Here is a 22,236-nt window from a genome sequence, read left to right as displayed (position 1 = left end):
TCTCAGCTCTAACCATTGGACCACACTTCCTCTCTCCCAGTCCCTCAGCTCTAACCATAGCGCTGTAAGAGTTAGTAGAGAGTGTAATGAGCACTGTAGTCTCTCCGTAGCAGCAGAATCAGGGCTGCAGTGCTGTGCTGGGGATTCAGGGCTGTGTGTGCGTCAGATTCCCCACAGGGCTGAGTGAGCAGGAACACAGCTTGACACACTGGCACTTCCAGAGGGAAGAGGAGGAGAGGAGGATAGAGAAACACTCTGTATGCTTGCATCGGGAGGAAGGTACAGCCTGGCTCTACACAGGCTTGGTGAGTACACTACCGTTATATCACTCTGTTTGGTACTTACAAGGAGGGAGGTATAGTGAGAGTGATGGTGAGATGGGGAGAGGGAGAGATATGGAGAGACGGGGATCAGCACTTCTTAGCAATGTGAAGCAGAGTATTTTTTCTTTCTCTCCTTCAGCTGACATTCAGCCATTGCTTCTTTTTCTGCTGCTCTGTGTACAGTGTATGTGTGTGAGCGAGAGGGAGGGAGGGAGGGTACTTCACTGTGAGTGCTTGTCTACAACTGGAGGGATCCTCAGTAATCTCAAACTGAAAGGAATATGATCAATAGGCCTGTAACGTGATCAATAACTTGACTTTCAAAGAGGCATTGAGAATGAATCGGAAATCATGTAATAATCATGATACATGTAATTGTCCTGATTGGCTACTGACATGATGGAAAATAAAATCAACGAGTATGTATCCACCAACTATAAAACACATTGAGAGTAGCACATTGTCTCTCTCTGCACTGGGAGTGAAGGAGCAGCAGTGTTCCTGTCTGCACTGGGAGTGAGGGAGCAGCAGTGTCCATCTGCACTGGGAGTGAGGGAGCAGCACAGTGTCCCTATCTGCACTGGGAGTGAGGGAGTGTTTGTTATATGTGCACAACAAGTTGTTTGCTTGGGTGTTGTGCTATGTGTATATATATTTTTAAGTATGCTGTTCTCATCTCTTCTCTGCAGTTATTTTAAAACATTTTCTTCATGGTGAAAATGCTTTCATCAGGCAGGCACAGAGCTGTGTGTGTTATATGCCGCCTTCTTGTGAAGACAAGCCCTGCTTGAGCTGACAAAAGTATGGCAGCATTGTTACAAGCTCTATTTATCTGCAATTCTCAGATAATGTAGGAACAATTACTAATTTACAATGTTACCAGAGCCTGAGAGACAGTGTAGAGGCACATGCCTGTCACAGCCTGAGAGACATGTAGAGACAAGTGCCTGTCACAGCCTGAGAGACAGTGTAGAGACATGTGCCTGTCACAGCCTGAGAGACAGTGTAGAGACATGTGCCTGTCACAGCATGAGAGACAGTGTAGAGACACGGGTTGTATAGTTTATATCTGTATAAATGGAGGGAGGGGGTTGTATGGTTTATATTCTGTATAGAGGGAGGGGGTTGTATGGTTTATATTCTGTATAGATGGAGGGGGGTTGTATGGTTTATATTCTGTATAGATGGAGGGAGGAGGTTGTATGGTTTATATTCTGTATGTGTCTGTGAAAGTTCTAGAGTTCTGATAGAGCTTTCTTTGCAGGCCTTTAATAGACCGTTGAAGTGCAATGTCTGTAGGAGAGAGAGAGAGAGAGAGAGAGAGAGAGAGAGAGAGAGAGAGAGAGAGAGAGAGAGAGAGAGAGAGAGAGAGAGAGAGAGAGAGAGAGAGAGAGAGAGAGAGAGAGAGAGAAACACAGAAAAGAGAGAAAGATCGATGAGAGAGAGGAGGGAGGGAGGAGAGAGGAGAGAGAGAGGAGAGAGAAGAGAGAAGAGAGAGAGAGAGAGGGAGAGAGGAGGAGAGAGGAGAGAGAGGGAGGAAAGAAGAGAGAGGGGGGGGGGACGCCCGAGTGGGGAGAGAAGCATCTCGGAGGTCTCCATCGAGGAGAGAGAGTAGAAGAGAGAGAGAGAGAGAGAGAGAGAGAGAGAGACTTCTGTTCTATGAAGGCATGCATCTGTATTCTGTTCTAGAATACAGAAGGAATTTGTAGTTAGTCCTGTTCAAGAATATGATTGTGTTTTAAGGCCACTGCTTGTGGTGGCGTGCGAGGGGTGGGGCGGAGGTGGGCGTGTGTCACAGCTGATCGCTCGCTAGTGAAGACGTCATGGTGTTGTGTGGTGATTATGCGCGCTCGCTCGGTCGCCTAGGTGAATGAGTCGGATTGTATTTACAGTATTCCGCTGGTAAGCATTGACGCCGATCAATAGTAAGGAGCAAAATCAAATAACAACACACCCAACCAGATCCTCTGAAAGTAATTCTAGAAGCAGTGTTGCTCCGGATAGGACTGATAAATCCAGAGCTGGAGACTGGGGAGAGTGGTCTCGGCTACGGCAGACACGCACAGCACCGCTTGTGCTTCTACAAACAGTAAGTGCTGCTGTGGGGATGCTGCGGGCTAAATGCTTAATTATGATGGTTAACATCGCGATTGTTCTTTTATAAAACAGTATTGTGCAGAGGACTCGGGTGCACGATTGTTTACGATCAGAAATGTCCTAGTAAAACGACTATATAATGCCGTCTGTTAAAATAGCACGGACGTGGTGTAGATTTTAAAAGCAGCGTTCGTAATTTGCAAAATAAGAATTGCGCAACAGTCAGTAGTGGAATATGGTGATTGTGTGATCCCTTCATTTTTTAAGCTGTTTATCGAATGCATTTTAATTAAGAGATACATGTTTGCTTATATGATTGTGTATGCTTACACAATGAAGCCATATACGTCGGTATCAGAAACGATGCGTTTACTATAACGCTGTATATTGTGTCAAATAGAAGGATGTAGTTCAATTAGGAAGATTTTTTTTTTTTTTTAAATGATGGCTTTAACCTTGAACCCGCTGGATGTGATGTGATGTTATTCCATGCATATTATGTTATCTTGTGTGAAAAGGCATGTCCTATTTAACTAGACTAGGCTAGGCTCATGCTAAACCACTGTTTGGAAAGTATTAGACATCACCCCGGCAGTACTGCAAACAAACAGAAAAGCAAACCCTGTGCAGTTTCTGGTTGGGAAGGAGGAATGTGTGCAGTACCTGGTTCAGAGCTCCTGAGAACTCATTGTGTGCCTCCCCCCTCTCTGCAGCTGGCAGGTTTAGCAGAAGGTGAAACCCAGCGCAGATCTGGTGACGATGATGTCATGGTGTTTGTGTGCACATGTACAGTTGTGCTGCAAGCCACTGGGTGAGCTGGTGGGGTTGGTGTGCACTGATGCAAGACCTGAAGAGAATTACTTTAAATTCAAGCGCAGATGCAGTATATCGGAATATCATAGTATTCAAAATATCCACAATAAATTACCAATAACAGCTGTTTCACCGGAATTCATCGGTGTTACCACTGGAAATATATGTGAGGAATGCAGCGAGATGGGAATCATATGAACTGGCTTGATGGGAGGAGTCCCATATTCCCCACCCTACTACGGTGTGGGATTTACTTTCAGCAGGGTGTGGTTATTTTGTTTTCAGTGTATTCATAAAGGAGGAATCCACTGAGCTGTAATCAAGTTAAAGCAGTCAGTACAGGGACCCAGGCTACATTTAAAACCCTTCCTTCTCATTTTTGAGTTAATGCCACGAGATCTTCAACGAGTAAAGGAAACCCAGTGGTATCTGTGTACTGGGAAAGAAACCCACAGAAAGTATGGGAACGTCACCCAGAATGAAATCTGAGACGACATATTGCAATCTCTTTAGTTCTGATCAAAGATAGCTCTTACATTTCTTTGATAAAAAGTGATAGAAGCATATGACTTTGAGAATTGATTCAAACAGAGTTGTTGCAGTGCCCACTACACATCTCTGCTGCAGCATGGATAAGCTGTGTTTCATTCAACACCATTTAAATTCTACTGAAATAATGTATTTCCATTTTTCATAAAAGTGAGTATTTATAAAAATAAGGCAAAATTGTTTTGAAAAATGTCCAAATTGCTTACTTGAGGGCTAAGAATGAAAAGTTATGTCAACTGTAATGTGTATTTCAGCACTGTAGTGAGAATCATGTGGCTGAAGATGCTGCTCAGGCTCTCTCCCTGCCTCTCTCTTTCACAGCCATGTCTGGATGTGTGAAGTGAGATTTCCAGAGCCTCTAATTGCCTCTCAATCTGATCTGTTGTATGGATATTTCTGCGGAGTGATAATGAGATAGAGGGGAAGGTTCACAAGCACCTTTCAGAACCTTCTAGAAATCTGTTGGCTATTTTGAGACTGAGAGAGACACTTTTTTCAGAATACAAGGGAGGTTAACAACGGGAAGGTTTTTGTTTGAATGTCTAAGATTTATAGAGGCAGAGTTTTTGTGGGCATCTTTTTCCATCAACTGCAATCTGGTGAAGTGACTGCTTATAAGAATAAGAACTGTCTTGTTTACACTGGATCCCCTGAGTTAAAGCAAGTACAGAAATACCCTGGTACAGTGAATACACGAGGGTGGGGCAACCTGCTTCTGACAGAACAAAACAACGAGAATTGTCACAAACCAGGCGCCTGACTGTACTTTCACTGGGATGTGGTGTGGGACATGGGGGGACCAGCAAACTGAGAAGACAGTGTTTAAAAGTATCATTTAAGCTCAGTGGATATGAGTGGAAGGCACATTAAGAGTGACTTAACATATTGACATGTAAATTAATGAATTAGGGCTCATTGTACAAGCATGCACCTGGAAACGTGTAGCCCTTTTCTCTCACAGCTTTGCATGGCATATCCCTCCCTCCCTCTCTCTCTCAGCCTCAGTCCTCCTCTCTGCTCTGTGACAGTGAGTGAAAATGAGAACTCTGTGAACAATGCTTTCTCTTTCTTCTGCAATGGCTCTATCACTCTCTTTACCTCTCCCTGTCACTCACTCTCTCTTCCCCTCTCTCCCTCGCTCTTCTGTAACTGTGAGTAATACTGAGAACTCTGAACAATGCTTCCTCTTCTGCGATGGCTCTTTCCCTCTCTCTCACTCTCTCCCCTCCCTCTCTCTCTCCTCCTGTTTGCTGTGTGACAATGAGTGAAACTGAACTCTGTGAACAATGCTTCCTCTTTCACCTGCGATGGCTCTTCTCTGCCAGCTAGACTGCAGCCCAAGATCAGTGTCTCTGTGCAAACGCCACGCCTTCCTTCCCCTAAATACAAGTAATTGTGCCAAGTGCAACCTTTCTGTTTTTCTGTTAATCTTTTCTTTCCAGCCCTTCTTTTCACTTTGCCATAACACCACAGGTTTGGTGGAGGTACTCTCCCCATTAGTTTCCAAGCAAGTGTACTGCTCCAGTAGGGAGCATGGAACACAGGAAGTGAACTTTATAGCATTGTGTCAAGGTAAATGGGCATGTGAGAATGCTGTGAAGCCAAGATTATTATGTTAACATTTAAAAATGGAAGATGGATAAAGTTACTGAATTTACTGTTTACTGTAAAGCACCTTGAGACGTTCCCTTTAATATATTGAGAGATATAACTCCAATCCTTTATTTCTAATGAGTAACGATCATTTTTATAAGGTGATCTGTACACATGATCCTATAGAATGGGAAAATGTACAAGGGGGACATGCAGACTTGCCAGTGCAGTAATGCTACAGTGCAAGTGGTCTGTTTGTGTGCATGTTGAAGTGTGTGCATGTTATATGGAAGTTGCACCAGTCTTACTGTTACCTGAAATGAAAATGTATCATGCTATTGCCATCCCTTATTCTAGAGCTCGATTCCAAAGGTGCTCTGTCAGTTATGTGATCAAAATATATGGTGTGGAAGATAATGGGAGGAATCCCCCCTTAGCATTATGTTTCTTGCCATGCAAATGAAGGAGGAGGTTTCCAACGACTCTGGGTCATAGTGTATAAAGTGCAGTAGTTGAGTGTGAGTGAACAGACATAGCATATAGTGTTGATCATATCTTTTCTGTTTTTTTGCTGTGTGATCATGTGACAGTATTGTGTAACGCTTTGCGGTCCATGTGCATGTCATCAAGCTCAGTCCGGCCACTAACAGAAGTGCATATTTGAATTGGCACTTCTTAATAAGCATGGTAGAATACTTGATGCAGAGTGCATGATTAAACATTTCATTCCACTCTGCTGTAAAAAGTGAGTCTGACACAGATGATTTACTTTGTCTTGATATAAAAGTTCAGAATTTTTGTCTCCTTTGAACATTTTGCTAGCCCCTGTGCAAGGCTCATTTCCTTACACTCTTCTGTCTGTCATTGTAACCAGAGACGGGTCCAGCCGCTTTTATGCAGCTCGCTGTTATTGTGAGTGTGTGTACAAGCCCCCCGGGATAACCTCAGACACACAAGAGAAGCAGGATCCCTATGTCCTTTAGAAGTTCTTTGAACAACTTTACTTTTTACAAATTTAAAAGGAGTGTAGGGAACATAGCCCCTTGGGTGCAGCGCCTCTATAGTATAACCCTTTCAGAAGCACAATACATGTTGAATGGGATCCCCGCGTTGCTTGCTTCAGAACCTGCTTTTCTGGAACCAGCTTGAAGGCAGTGCAGTGAAAAATGAAAGCCACACTAGCAGCTGGTGTACTGGGACTCCATAGCCTGCCTCGCTGGTTCTGCTTGTCTCGCTCTCGTGCTGTTTTTGCGTTACTCGCAAAGCCCTCGTGTGCATATCCTCTAATAAAGCCGTTCGTATCAGAAGTGATTACTGAGATTCCCACAGTCAGTCACATCAGGGTACTTAAGAGTCTGTTAATCATTAAACTCTTCCCTGGTATGAACCAGCACAATGGCTTTACCTGGCCTGGCTTGGCTGCTGCACTGCTTATTGAACTTGAAGAGCAGCGTCCTCCCAGCTAGTGAATGTGGGGCTGGTTTAGGAGAGGATCTCTGGGATCGAGCAGGGAGAGAGATTGACCTAGAAATGAGTGGGCCCCATGTTAAGTGAAATCTCAGGGCCCTGTTCAATGCAGCTTGCCTGATAAAGCGAATTGCACGCTCTCCAGTACCACCACCACCACTTTGCTGTTGCTGCCTGGCAAAACTTCAGAATGTTCAGGGAATGTTTTATGTTACGATTCTTTCTGGGAGCAAGTGATGAAGAACTGTTACTTTCAAGAGACGCTTTGAAATATATATATATATAATATATATATATATATATATAATATATATATATATATTATATTATATATATATATATATAAATAAAAAAAAAAAAAAAAACAAAAAAAAGGTTTGGAGTGTTTTTTCTTTATGCAAGTCTGACTCCCATAACCCATTGCAATTACTCTACATGCTTGGTCTCTTGTTCTCAGAAACAACATCAAGACTACATTTCTATTGCACCTTTCATGTCTGCTGTCTCCTTATGAGAGCAAAAACACAGTGTTGCGTAATGTTAACTGACTGCTGAACCAGCCTTGAGATACTATAATACAATGAACCTGACCAGCTGTACTGTACAAAATCAATGATACACATTGTACAGCAACATAGCTGTTGAATACTTATAGGAAAAAAAGGTCTGAACTCATTGCTTTTTTAGACAGTGACTCTTCCTGAGGGCTTTTTTAAAAAAAAAAAAAAAAAATTTCTCTAAAATAATTTTCTTTAAAATCTATTATAAATTCAAACTCCCATAAGATGGACACGTTGGTATGCATTTGAGTACCAATCACAGCTTTTTCTATAACTGTTTTCAGTAGACTTAGTTCCTTCATGTAACTTTAGGAGCATTCATTAAATATACAGTATCACTGTGACAGTGTGATTGTACTGTACAATGGGTAATTAGTGTTGGTATAATTTGTATGTGGAAATCGGTTTATTGTGTCTTTTTGGAGTTGATTTGTGTAATTAAATTATTGTTTACAGACGGGTGCACGATTGAGACTTGCTGCCTGCTACGCTTGGTTGAGGGGAAAGGCAGCAAGTGATTGGCTGTGCTGGTCCTCAATCAGCAGTTGGGTGGGTTTTGACCGAGTGTCCGTCGGCATAAAAACATCTGGTGGAGATGGATCGAGGTGATTGCGGCAGCATGCCAGAGGAGAGAGGCGTATGCTTAGGAGGCTCCGCTCCGCATCGCATGAACGACAGCTACACAGCCCTGGAACTGCAAGCGGTGCTTGTGAAGGCAATGCCCAGCCAAGGCCTTATGAAGCCGCAGGAGTCGTCGTATGAATACTGGCTCATCAGTAGGTTAGTTTAGGGGATTGTGACCCCATGTAATGTGTAGCGAGGGTTTCGTAGTGTAGCCAGTTCCTGGAGCGGGACGCCTCGTTTATAAGGCTAGCGCTCGCCCTGTGTGGCACCTTTTATTTGTAGTTTTTGTACTTTGCCTTTTGTACCGCTTCCTGTATGTGTCCTCTGTGCGTTACCATAGTTGGTAACATCACATGGCCACCTTTATTTACTTGCTGTTGTGAATAAATCCAGCGCGCCTGTGCCAGCATTTTCAACTCCACCTCCAGTGTGTGTCTGTATTGCTTAAACAGCAGTTAACCACACACGTGACACGAGCACCCTGTCACAATCACATTCAAAGAAAAAAAAAAAAAAATCTCCTTTATCACAATGCTTGCGTTTTTCACATAGGAAAATCTGAGACTAACAAAATTATAGCAATATATATCAGATAGGGTTTGCTGGAGTTATTTTGTTAGCACTATGGACTTGTTACAAAAAAAGGCCAATTTATAAAAAGCCTTGCCTCCATATATTTCAACAGAAACTGGCAGCAACATGACGGGGTCCAGGTTAATGAGTAACAAAGATACTGTATAGAACCGGTAAATCTGTGATATTGTTTCTGTTCCAAAACTTCATCAGGCTCAAGAAGATTGTATTGGTCTCACAAGTGGCTTGGTTTTATTATTTTTTGTACAATTTGTACACTTTTTCATAAAACTTGTGCAACACAACAAAACTAATCGCTGCTAATATACTGCATAAAAAAAAAAAAAAAAAAGAATTAAATCAGGGATGTGGTTAAAACTGTAATACACTTCAATTCTACCTAAGTGTCATTGCTATACAGTGATACAGTGCAGATGTGGGTTTTGAGGGGAAGCATGTATCCTTTCCACCCAGCTACCATCTCTCTAATTAAAATCCCTGTTTTCTTCCCATAATCGAGTAATTGAGACTTACACGCTGTCTCAAGGATAATATTTACACATTGTTCACTGTGCTGGGCCCAACCCCCTAATTACGGTTCTCAGAATGTGATCCATTGAGAGGAGCCTCCATGCAGCCCACACGCCTCACACATGTACACGCTGCTCCTGTGACACAGCAAGCTTCCCTCTTTCTCTTTAGGAATGGAACTTGTCCAGTTTCTCTCAGGAACAGTTTTTACTCCAGTCCTGAATAGCTAGTGTTATTATGTATGCTGGCGAATAAGGGGAGGTGGAGGTATCTGCTGTTCCCTTACAGCCCCCCTCTGCTCTGTGTTGGTGAACACGCCCCTTCTTCAGATATATACATATTTACAGATTTTCTTTAGTTTAAAAAGGTGTCAGCATGTTATCACTTTCTGGTGTTTAAACAGTGTACTGTCAAGACATGTTTAATCTCTTATCGCAAGAGTTAATAAAAAAAGTGTGAATAGACTTCCACTTTTAACCCATCGATGGAAACTGTTCTCCCAGTCCCTGAGCTCTAACCACTAGACCACACAGCCTCCCTCCCTGCCCTTCAGCTCTGAACACTAGACCACACTGACCTAATTTGCACTTAGAACTCCTACCGTATGTGCAGCCTGACACATTACTCCCTCCCTGCACGTACTTGTAGACCCCTCTTGGAAAAGCCTTTGTATATGCTTTACTGCATGGTACAGTGATCCTCTTGCTGGTCTGTGAAAGGTTAATAAAGGCTGGGTCAGATGGAGAGCATAGTTCTGCACAGCAAGCCAATCGGATTGCAAGCAGGGATTAGTTACTATACTGTGGGCGGTTGTATCTGCAGGTGAACTGTGTAACAGAGATAGGAGATAGCAGAGAGAGAGAGAGAGAGAAACAACCTGGACTTCGGAACAGAACTTGCAGGGGAAAGTAGAGGAGAGGATGATCTGTTTAACTGTGAACAGAAAGAGAGAAGGCTCATAAACAGCAGTGCAGCTTAGCTGGGGACAGCATTGAGAGCTTACCTGAACAGATGTGGTCTTTGTCTTTGTGATAGGCAATTTGAAGACCTTCGCAGACTGGTCTGATCACAGATACTGCACATTGGCTGAGACTGAAGCAACAAAGAAAGTGAAAAAACAAAAAGAAGAAACAGCACTGGTACAGCAAACAAAAGCAACAACACGCATGCTGGACAACACCAAAGCCTGGAGTTTCTGTAAGGTTAACTTGAGAGTTACCTATACAAACAAAACAGAAAGAAAGTCAGGCACGATACACAACATTTCTGAACCTCAGAAGTGACATGGAGAGGGGAACTGCAGTGTGTGCTAATCTGCTGTCTGTACGTATGTAGCTTGAGAAGAACTTTGACATGACTATCCTGAAGAAGGATTATGAGACACCCACGGATGTTCTAAGCACACCTGAGGGACAGATGGACGGATGGATGGACAGACATTAACCTGATTATTATGTATTAATTTCAAGTTTCACACTCCCAGATAGTCACCCTTGGTTTCACACAGGCCCAGGGGGCAGCACTGCATTTTGTAAACATCCTCAGTACACAGACTGATGGCCATACGTCTTTAAGTATACTTGGATTGCCAGCTTGTTTCAAGAACAGAAAGACACTGACAGGAGGCTGTTTGATTGACTGTGAGAGAAGAGGAAGTGCTCGGGGGGATACTCTCTCCCTCCTTTAGGTCATTTTGTTTGTGTGGAGTCTCTGAGCTACAAGGGATGAAGACGTGAAGCCAGCGTCTGCCTGTCTCACCTGCACAGGTAACCCCATTTTAGCTCTCCAGCTGACTGCCTCTCTCTTCATGCCCCACTCACCCCTGCGCTATTGTTTCTCTGCTTGCTGCTGCTTCTTAGTGTTTATGTTGCATCCTTCAGTTTAATTAAGTCGCTTTTTGTCGCTTGTGTATTGGCTTAAATATAAAAAAATGATTGGCTTGAAAAAATATTTAAAAAAATATATATATATACAACATTAAAATGTAGTATCTTATTTTTTTTTTTTTTTTTTGAGAAAAGACAACACTGTAATATGAAGAATGAACACCTCTAGATGTTCACCTCTGTTGTATCATTGTGCTTGTATATTGGTAATATTGACGCTGTCCTATTGCTTTAGTCTGTCTTCCCAGTAATTGTGAAGAGTAACCCTCTTATGCAAAAGCAGTGGGCAAGTAGCTGCTGTAGCTGTGCAGTTCTATCACCTCACTAGACAAGAGCAAGTGGGCAGTCACTATTATGCAGTATAGCACCTTTTGAAAGTTGTTCACATAACTGATCTCAATCGAGAGTGGGTTCACTGATGCAGAATTCTGTCAGCAGTTGTTGTGAGAAGGTACTTCGCTAGGATGGAGGGAGGGGCCTGGCCAATCAGTATTTTAGTAACATTTATTTAATTGCATAAACTATTTACATAAATGTCAGTGTGGCTGAGTAATTAAGAAACTGAACTACAGACCACAGGCTCATGGGGTCAGATGCCAGGTGTGGATACTACTGCCGCTATAGCCCTGAGCAAGGAGATACTTTAGATACCCTAAAAATCACTCCAATAAATATAGCCAACTGTATTAACAGGAACTAGAATTTATGCATAAAAAAGAATTAATTCCCAGGTGGGACACTGCTGCTGCTGTACTCTTGAAAAAGGTACTTGACCTAAAATTGCTCTAGTTTTCTTGTGAAAATGTCCCATACATGTTGGGCAAACGGGAACTCTGCATTTCCCACATCAGAAACTTTTTTTTTTTTTTGCATGCATGCATGCAGAGTCGTGACATCTGTTATCTTTGTCTTTTCTGGCCAGTGAATGCCAACTTCATGGCATCACACGTCTCTCTACACTGTCATGGCTGGTTCTCTTCTCTTTATTGGGGGTGGTGTTATGTTTTCTGAGTGGCGACCTCTTGTTCACTTCTCTACATTGCCCCTGTTGATCAGAGAATGCACAATTGAAGCCTTGAAGTGAAGCAGGTCAGGTGGTTTGGTTGCAGCATTCCACTTGTGGATGACCCACAGGGGAGGGGAAAGGCTCCTTCCAAAAGGGCATAAAACACGACCTGGATTTCACTAAACCAGGGGTGTCAAACTTGTTTCGTTTGGCAGGCCTGTTCCGATACCGTCGATTGGCGCGTGCCGGGTGAGTTATAAAAATACAAAGACGAGCCCAAAACCTTTGCTTGAGCAGCACAAATTGTCATGTTGCTGTGATTGCTGTCAATCAACGACCACTTGGGTGAGACAGCAGTGTGTCAGCTGGTTAGAGTAGATGACACCAGTGATACCAGAACAAGGTTCTGTGGCGACAAGTGTCATTGTGTCTTTATCCGTGAAGAGAAAGGTGGAACAAGAGTTCTTTGTGTTTCAAGAGAAATGGGGAATTTCGTATTTCTTTGAGGGCTTGAATGTAAAGCCAATGTCCATTATTAATAAGCAACATGTGTCTGTTGTGAAATAATACAACATTAAAAGACACTATGAAGCAAACGATGGCAAGAAATATGATACATATACAGGAACAGTACGTAAAGATAAATACGCTGAATTAGCATAGTCATTGAAAAAGCAACAATGAATGTTTACTAATGCTTGTAGCATAAGTGATGCTGCTTTTAAGGCAATCATGCTTGCTCACAAAATAGTTGTTTCTTCAAAACCATTTTCTGATGGAGAGTTTTTGAAGAAATGCTGCTGAAATAGTGTCTTGAGAAGCAGCAATCATTCTCTGTCATTAATATCAACAAATCAAAATGTTATTCTCAACTTAACTCAATACTCAATATATCCTCAGTCCAGTCATTTGATACAGATGTTGATGCCCTGGTTCAAGCAAAGGCTCCACCTATCAGGAGCAGCAGTAGCAGTCACTAATGTTCTTTGCCTTTATCTTTTTGCTGAGTGCTAAATAAAAAAAATTGATCTGTATCTATTTATATTTTGCAATTTTTTTTTTACATTTTTTTTTTTTTTTGTGCTGGGAGGAACATGAATTATCATGTTTGGATATTCGTTCAAGATTTTGATATCTGTTCGGATATTCGTTTTAAAAACGTTATCAAAGCCATTATATGTAGCACTGTATTAAAGTTGAAAAATATTCCAGAATCAAGAAGGGCATTACTTTACACTCGTTGATTAACTACAAAAAAAGAATGCAATATAGTAGTTAAATCGTGTGTTAATTTCAAGTAAAAAAAAAAAAATCACTGCCCATGTGGCAATAAACAAAGTGGTCATAGCCGCGTTTTTATAAAGTAATAACATTGGTTTTTAACTTGAATAAACACTTCAAATAAAACACACGTTAAAAAGACGGCGTTGTACAATATAAACGATATTTACTCACTGTTTTTAGGATTGCTAGGATTGCATCGTGAAAGAAAATCAAAACGTTTATTAATTTACGAGTTTTGCAAGTATGACCTGTCTCATAATACTGCAGACAGAAACGGACCCCGATTGTAGCGGCGGTAAGAATCCAAGCGTGCAACTTGTATCTTCCAAAATAGAAAGCTATTTTATTTAGCAAACAGTGAACAGCAACGCTCGCGCTGATCTCAGCTGACAGTCAGAGCTCACCAGGAGAACGCCCCCCAATGCTCCCCAAATCTCACACACATAAAATAATTTGTTTTTTGCCTTTGAATACATGTGAAAAAACGTTAGTTCTTTTATGTTTGTCCCAGCACTATTTTTTTAACCTACATTCTAGTGGATAAAATAATAAATAATATTCTGCTGGCCGGATGACATCGCTCCGGGGTCCGTGGGCGTCTATACTAAACACAGTATTTCCTAATAAAGTGGCCAGCCATTGTGAAGCATCTCAAGGTGATTTACAAAATGAGAAATATTTAAAATAAATGTCGTTACCATATTTCCCTGACATTTTAACACCCATTTACATTTTTCGTGTGTACAATAATTACGAAGGAGACCACTGAAACAAACGCGCATAGCTTCTAGGCTTCGTGTATTTATACCCACTATCGCGCAATGTTCGCAAACGAGGACACATATAAATACGTTTGTTCCTCGTAGTTTAAAATTGGAGAAAAGACAAATAAAACTTTTAACACTCTCTATAATACTTACTGTGGTTGATTAAAAAAAAAAAAAAAAAAAAAAAAAAAAAAAATACTCAACGTTTCTGTGTTGTATGGAAAGCTGTTTGATTTATGACACAAAACCAGCATCACAAGCTTATGTACAAAACAATGCCAGCTGACTAGCTAATACACGTTCTGGAAAGCTAAGCGGCCTGTTAAACACAAGGGGGCAGAAAACCGCATTCTGAAGTTGTTGAGTAAGCATCAGTAAGTATCTGTCCTCAAATGCAGACATTGTGCATATGGTGTTCAGTATAGAGCAACCTCTCTTTGTTATGAGAGAGGGAAGCACGCCATCACTCTGCATCTGCCCTCCCCAGCAGGGCTTGTACGACTGCTACTCGTTTCTGTGTTTTAAAGAAGTATGGGATACAGTCAATTCCTGAAGCAGGAGGGTACTGAAGCACTTATTACAATGTGCATCCGGCAGGGTAGTGAATCAGTCATGACAGGGGCAGACACGTTTACAAATGTATGTAGAGCATGTTGCAGGTGTTTCTAATAGTAGTGTTGCTATTTATTGCTGATCATTTTGTGTTTTCCCCTGGCCTGTGGGGTTATTAGTGACTATCATGTGTCTGTTTTATTTCTTTACATCTTCATGGCTACCAATGACCAGAAATACTTTAAACAATGTGCTGCTCCTCAGCGTACCTCCCTCTTTACATATGCTTTAAATAAGCATATTTAACCAAAAAAATAAACAAATTCAGACATTTACTTGAATACCTGCTTACAAGTTATTCAAATGAGTTATTTACATCAGTGAGGATGGTCTAATAATACACATGTTCTTGGGTATTCATTAATCATGACACGTGCATTTTATAGTCTATTTTCTTTAATAATTGAATCGTAGTACATGTATGAAGGGTAGTGACAGCACCAGAGATCTGAGAATGTAATGTTTAGACTAGTGCTTGTTATTATTAAGGTGCAGGGCAATGACTGTGCTGGAGAGCAAAATAATGAACTTGGTACTATAGTAATGGGTTAATCTTGAGTGTGCTGTCTATACAGTAGCTGTCAGGTTCATCTCATTGAGAGAGCAATACATCCTGGTATCTGCTGACTCTAATGCTGATCTCCAACACCCAGTCCAACAGGATCTCTGCTTCTTCATATCATTTTATTGTATGCAAATCACTGACATCACTCTGCTCAAAGAGTAGTTAACTGAGATTGTCTTATAGTTGAGCTGAGGGAGTGGGAGGGATTGTGGTCTGGTGGTTAAAGCTGAGGGACTAGGAGGGAGGCAGTGTGGTGTAGTGGTTAGAGCTGAGATACTAGGAGCGCGGCAGTGTGGTGTAGTGGTTAGAGCTGAGGGATTATGAGAGAGGCAGTGTGGTGTAGTGGTTAAAGCTGAGGGACTGTGAGGCAGTGTGGTGTAGTTGTTAGAGCTGAGAGACTAGGAGGGAGGCAGTGTGGTGTAGTGGTTAGAGCTGAGGGTCTAGGAAATAGTTAGTGTGGTGTAATGGTTATAGCTGAGGGACTGGGAGGTAGGCTATATCTTGGGAATTGTTCACATGAAATTTATGAGGTACATTTATGTTTGTTACATGTCTTTTTTTCATATTTATAATACATATAATTATAAATGATAGAAATTGAGTGGTGATTAAACTACCAGTGTCAAATGTATTTGTCAATTCGACATTGTTGTGTTCTGTGATGGAGAAGGCATAGAAGGGGATTTGACAACAACAATGCCTTGTGTCTGTTATTTCCCCGCAGTGTCTCCGCCTGGTGCCTGGCCTTTGAACCCCAGTTATTGCCATGGCAAAGCTGGGCGCCCTGTCAGCACTGAGTGACTTCCAGAGCCAGGAGTGCATCCTGCCACAGTGCAGCATGGGGAGTGTTGGCAGCGGAGTGGCAGGCCAGCAAGAGTTTGCCATGAAAAGCGTGGGCACTAGGACCCAGCAGAGCAGCGGGGGTGTGCGCAGTAACGGCTTCTCGACGCGGGAGTTCCAGCGGCGCTACTCGGGGGAGGAGAGGACCTACAGCTCAGAGAAGATGCTGGTCTCCAATTCGCTTTACATCAACAGCGAGCAGCGACGCAGTGGAGAGCGAAGGGTTAAAGTGGATCTATGTGGAAATGTTACCACCAACAACGAGAGGAACAGCAGCACCGGCAACCTACCCCCCGTACAGTACCGGGATCCCCCCAACACCGACCACAGCCAGCAACCGCCCCCCATTTCTGCAAACAACACCACCGGCAACAGCAAACTGGAACACCCACCTAAGATCCTGCCTGTCTCCGGGAAACTGGAGCAGGTAGAGTACAGTCTATCTCTGTCTGTCTGCCACATTCAACATTCCCTTCAAAAGCTATTGCCTCAAAGCTTTGAGTGGCTGTTCATTTCCTTCTTTCTTTCTTCTGCGTGTTTATCATTGTGCTGTAGAAAGATCTTGGATTTGTAGGTGGTTTTTCATGTTCAGATCATATTTAAGTTTGTGCATTACTGTTTTAATCGAATATGCTTTAACATGATTTTACGACTTGCTTTGACCATGCCTTCTCTGTAGATTAATTCTACAGTTTAACACTCTTTCATCACAGTAAACCTTGTTTATAATGTTGCAGCACAGCTTGTTCATTTATTTGTATAATTTGTTTCTTGTTTTCAGACTAACGAGACACTCGTCAGGCCCTCTGCCTTCAAGCCGGTTGTGCCCAAGAGCTTCCATTCCATGCAGAACCTTGTATGCCCTCCTCAGAGCAATGGGTCCAGTGGGGAGGGCCGCAAAGGGCCAGTGGGCAGTATCAGCACTGGCCCAGGTGGGCACATAGAGAGCCCAGGCACGGGGGGAGGGAGGGAGAGGCCTGGGGTGGGCAAGACAGGGATGGGGCTGTCGGACTCGGGCAGGAACTCCCTGACCAGTCTGCCCACTTATTCAGGCTCCGGCAGTGGGTACACCCAGCCACACCACCTGGGTCTGCTCAGTGCCTCCACAAGCCATATCAACCGGCTGGGCACCACAGGAGGAGGCTACGAGAAAGGAGGGGGCATCAGTGGCTACAACAACGGCCTCTCTGCCTCAGACAGCGGCCGCTCCTCATCGGGGAAGAGCAGCTCCTCCTTCAACAAGCTCAGCCACCTGAGCGAGGCACTGCCCTTCAAGCACTCCCCCTCCAGTGACGACATCATCCAGGACCTTGAGGACCGCCTGTGGGAGAAGGAGCAGGAGGTTAGTCCATTTCCAACTCCTCCCCTATACTGTAATACCAGCGCACTGTGCAGCTCCCTGTACTGTAATACCACTCACTGTGCAGCACAGCCTCCTGTCACTTTCCATGGCTGTATTGCAGGTGCTGCACATGCGTCGTAACCTGGACCAGAGCGAGGCTGCGATCGTGCAGGTGTTTGAGGAGAAGCAGCGGATCTGGGAGTGCGAGATGGAGGAGTTGCGGCAGAACTACGCTAACAAGCTGCAGCAGGTGTCGCGCAAGACCCTGCGCGCTCAGCAAGCAGTGCAGCTGCAGAGCGCAAGGCTACAGCAGGACAAGCGTCGCCTGCAGGACGAACTTGCAACGCTGCTGGCACAGAGAGAGGAGCTTGAGAGGAAGTGCCTAGACTACAAGAAAGAGCAGGCAGATATGCTGCCCCAGCTGGAAGAGACCAAGTGGGAGGTGAGGAGGTGGGGAGTGGGGGTGAATCACGGAGAGGGGTGGGTAGGGGGGCACGTGTAAACCACTTAGAGGATGGACTGCAAGAAAGAGTAAGTTGATTTTAAAGATGGTTCACAACTCACTACTCCTCGCTGAATAGAGGAGTCATGGTGGATGGTGTGTGAGCATTTTGATTGGCTCATCTGCCAAGACAAGGTATTATTGCTTTGCACATGCCCAGTGGTTATGTTGGTGAAGTAAAGTTGGCGAGTGATGAACCAAGGTGCCGGGTGGAGGAGGAGTTATGGGGAATAACCAAGAGCACTGAGTTCTAACATTAATGATATCATAGTCATATACAGCTGAATTTTCAAATGTGCTGTTAGTGGAAATTGAGATGTGAGAAAGGGGAATCAAAGAGGCTGTACAGAATGGTGATTGTCTCAAATTCAATCTTAAAGGCAGGGGAGCTTCTGCCTGACAGTGATACACTGTCCCCACCCTGTAACCCCCCTCCCTTGTAAATGCAGTTAGAGCATCCTTGGAAAGGAGCAGCTGCTAACACTGTCTAATGAAATGTTGAATGCAGACATGTGATGCTGTGTGTGTGTGTGTGTGTGTGTGTTTGAACTGAGTATGGTCGCAGTTAATCCCATTTTGCATATTTTGTAGTTCTTTTACATCATGTCACTGGAAAAATTGGATTTGAGCTTTCTTCTTTTAAAACACAGACAAAAAGTGTATTATTTCTTTTTAAGCAACTATTCATTTTCCTGGCCTAGAATTCCAGTCATTTAAAAAGCAACCAATCAGCTTTTATGTTTTATGATTGCAGATATACTGTACCAGAGTGAAAATGATACACACTTTGAAATGTCTGTCTTGTACTTTCTCTTTCTCCTTCTTTATTTCTGTCTGTCTTTCTCTCCCTCACACATTCTCCCACTCTCTCTGCTTCTCTTACTCTGCATCACGCACTCTCTTTCCATCTCGCACTCTCTCTTTCTCTCTCTCTCTCTCTCTCTCTCTCTCTCTCTCTCTCTCTCTCTCTCTCTCTCTCTCTTTTCAGTTTCAAATAAGCTTATTATTCAGGTATTTCATGTCATAAAATGTGCACGTTGTTATACTCTCCCCCTCTCTCCTCTCTGACACTCTCCCTCTCTCTCAGGTGTGTCAGAAGGCTGGAGAGATCTCTCTTCTCAAGCAGCAGCTCCGAGACTCCCAGGCAGAGGTCACTCAGAAGCTGGGTGAGATTGTGTCTCTGCGTGGGCAGCAGAAGGAGTTGAAGACTCAGCTTCGTGAGTGCGAGGTGACCATTCTGGGTCTAAAGGATTCCTACAGCAGTAAGAGCCTCGCTCTGGAGCGTTGTGAGGGGGAGCTGCAGAAAACACTGGCTGAGGTAATGTTGCCAGCTTGCTCTGGAGCAGTTTGAGGGGGAGCTGCAGAGAACACTGGCTGAGGTAATGTGACCAGCATCCAGAGTCTAAACGTCAGGGGGCTGAACAGCACCCAGGGTTCAGGATCCAGGCCCAGGGCTTCTATAGTCCAACTCTGCTCCGCTAGTAGTGGCTTGCAAGCTCATGGTTAAACTGGCGTTCAGTTTACCAGATGTTGGTGCGATGTTGATATTGCATTGCTCACGTGCAGTGGATTAGCAAGACATACAGTAATGATGACCATCCCTTTGAGTGCAAGCTAATTACTTACATTGCGAAATACAAATGAATATATGTAAGAGCCAATGTGGAAACCTAATTGAGATACAAAATGAATAATGTTTATGATGCACACATCCTCTGCCTCTTTGTGAGCTGTGTCCTGCTGTCCTGTTGCAGGTGTCCCTACTGCGAGACAAGCTGGGAATGTTTGAGGCGGAGGTTCTGGGGCTGAAGCAGGCTCTGGCAGGGCTGGGAGGGGGCGGTGGAGCTCCTCACACCCCCCCAGATTTGCCTCCTCAGTGTCAGTCTGACCAGCTGCTGCAGAGCTGCCAGAGCGATGAGGTGAAGGCACAGAGGCAGGCGGAGGCAGAGGCCGACGTGCTCCGGAGGCAGCTGGAGAGGCTGCAGGCAGAGCTGAGGATGGAGAGGCAGCAGCGGGAGAGGCAGGCCATCAGTTTTGCAGAGGAGAGGCACACGTGGCAGGGAGAGAAGGACAAGGTGCTCAAGTACCAGGCCCAGCTGCAGCTCAATTATGTGGAGATGTACCAGAAGAACCAGGCTCTGGAGCAGCATGTGGACGAGCTCGGCCCCAAACTGCCCCCGTCTGCCAACGTCCCAAACCCTGCCCTTAGCCCTGCTCCTAACCCTGCCCCTATACTTAACCCTAATCCTGCCCCTGCTCCATCACAAACCCCTGGCGTGGACAAGAAGCTAAAGACTCCGCCCTGGGGTGGCCCATCCCGCCTCGAGAGGATTGAGTCAACCGAAATATAACTGACTGACACTGACACACATACGCACGCACATACACACACCCATGCACGCACGCACGCACACAGACACACATACACTGACTCACACGCACATGCTGACTGACACAAACACGACTGACACTGACACACCAACTGAGACTGGCACACATTGACTGACACTCACACTGACACAAACACGACTGACACACCAACTGAGACTGACACTTACACGGAAACATACGCACACACTGACTGCCACAAACACGACTGACACATACACACATTGACTGACACTGACACACACGCATACTATGACTGACACTCACATTGACACAGGCACACAGACAGGATCTTCGCACAGCCAAGCATGTGTGTCCAGCAGATTGCCAGCATTGCTGGTGCTGAGATCTAACTGTCAGATGTCAGCATATTGTCAACACAGTCGCTTGCCAAAAAATCTAATCCAGTCAAATTGTATCAGGTCGCCAAAATTACTGGTACTAAATAAGTTTGTCTTTTCACATTGACAGTGCTGCTGGTGTATTGAATTAAATAACTTTCTGGAACCTCTAAGAAGGTCAGACTTTCTAGCCTGCCAACACCCTGCTGATACTTCACAGTAAGATAATAAAGTCAGGCTATAACTAATAGTGGGTATACTGCTGCCAGAAATACTGCATTCTTTCTGAACTAAACACCCAGGGCAGCCCTGTTTTCACAGGCCAATTGTAGCTGTTACTGCAGTCCCAGTGCAGTGGTTAAACAGTGGTCTCTCACCATTCCTCTGCACTTGTGTCCTGTAAGCGTCCAAACAGCTGTGTCTCAGGACCTCTTGTCTGGGTCCCACATTCTTTAAGAATAATATTATTATAAAATACCCACATATTTATGTAGCCCTTTCTAAAGTGTGGCAGCAGTAACTAACCAATGAGCTGCTCACGCCCACTTCCTTTTGCCCTGCTTGGTGCCTGTCTGAGGGAGAGAGATTCTGTTCTCTTGCAGACTTTGTCCTTCTGTATCCTGGCTGGAAGGGAATAAAAGCTCCGGTCAACTCCAACTTTCCAACCCAGGGCTCATAACTGCTGGTTTAAGAAAAAAAAAAAAAGCCCCTTTTCTGTTAAAGGTCAAGCAATTGTTTTATACGCTTACCTAGGCTTTAATCCAGCAGAGTGAATCAGGAGAGAACTGGGTGAGGCTGTCCTGGTCAGGGGTGGTGTTGGGTCGATCTGTGTCAATGATGTGGGAGGGGCCATGGGGACAGTGGGAGTGCTGGGCTGTCATGGTCTGGCTGCACACTTATTGTATTATGCGGATCTGAAAAGTGTGACGCAGCAGAGCGTGTGTGTCTGGCTGTATGATCAGTAACTTCACTTCCTTCTGTGCAGCCTGGATCCTGCTGCTGAGGACTTTACGACTGTTATTATTTTTAAATCCAACGGAAACCCACCTTTGCATTTTCTCCTCTGAGGGAACTGGTCACAGCTGCAGAGCAGCTGAGCTCTTGTTCTGGAATAGCGCAGACACAATAAAGGCAGTTATTGCTGTGACACTCTGACACTCACTGTTGTGAAAGGACACCTATTTGGCTCTCTGGAGTTCTGAGCATGTCCAGTGTTTTGCTCCCAGTGTGACTGTGACTGACAGCGCAGGACAGTTCAGACCATTCTTAAACTAAACTTTCACCACAGGGCAGATATAAATGAATAAATAAAAAACACTGATCAAAAAAATAAAGCGGTGAAACTGTGAACAGTCCCACCCCCCTACCCCACACACATTTTGAGTAGTCATTGTAACTGCAGCGGTTGTCTGTAAGGGTTGTCTTGCCTGTGTCAGAAAACAAGGCAGGCTTAAAACAGAGATTCGTGGTTGAAAAGGAAACCTGGACTATTTGTGATCTTGAGGACTCGGGTTGAACATCACTGCCATGGATTTGCCAATAACTCAGTGAGTGGGGGCAGTGGCACTGGAAC

The 22,236-nt window shown here is 44.0% G+C and overlaps 1 protein-coding gene across 3 annotated transcripts; it reads left to right on the top strand.

Annotated features, from left to right (window-relative positions):
- Positions 1-26: 26 nt before the first annotated feature.
- Positions 27-21,925, top strand: LOC121317520 (leucine zipper putative tumor suppressor 3-like). 3 transcript variants are annotated; one of them, XM_041253547.1, is made up of 7 exons: positions 27-305; positions 10,166-10,896; positions 15,975-16,517; positions 16,872-17,432; positions 17,554-17,874; positions 19,022-19,252; positions 19,689-21,925. In XM_041253547.1, the coding sequence occupies exons 3-7, from the start codon at positions 16,017-16,019 to the stop codon at positions 20,283-20,285; spliced, it is 2,211 nt and encodes a 736-aa protein (XP_041109481.1). In that variant the 5' UTR covers positions 27-305; positions 10,166-10,896; positions 15,975-16,016; the 3' UTR covers positions 20,286-21,925. The 3 variants fall into 3 exon arrangements, with proteins under 3 accessions (XP_041109481.1, XP_041109494.1, XP_041109486.1); XM_041253560.1 differs by lacking the exon at positions 10,166-10,896; XM_041253552.1 differs by lacking the exons at positions 27-305; positions 10,166-10,896 and adding an exon at positions 2,129-2,412.
- Positions 21,926-22,236: the final 311 nt, after the last annotated feature.

The sequence above is a fragment of the Polyodon spathula genome, chromosome 1 (assembly GCF_017654505.1).
Source record: "Polyodon spathula isolate WHYD16114869_AA chromosome 1, ASM1765450v1, whole genome shotgun sequence".
Classification (NCBI taxonomy): Eukaryota; Metazoa; Chordata; class Actinopteri; order Acipenseriformes; family Polyodontidae; genus Polyodon; species Polyodon spathula.
This window is presented reverse-complemented; position numbering and strand designations above follow the sequence as displayed.

Excerpts from the sequence above, each read along its gene's own strand:
- LOC121317520 (XM_041253560.1), top strand. The coding sequence starts at position 16,017 with ATGGCAAAGCTGGGCGCCCTGTCAGCACTGAGTGACTTCCAGAGCCAG. Across the intron at positions 16,518-16,871 it reads TCTCCGGGAAACTGGAGCAG|ACTAACGAGACACTCGTCAG; the intron begins GTAGAGTACAGT and ends TCTTGTTTTCAG. Across the intron at positions 19,253-19,688 it reads TGCAGAAAACACTGGCTGAG|GTGTCCCTACTGCGAGACAA; the intron begins GTAATGTTGCCA and ends GTCCTGTTGCAG.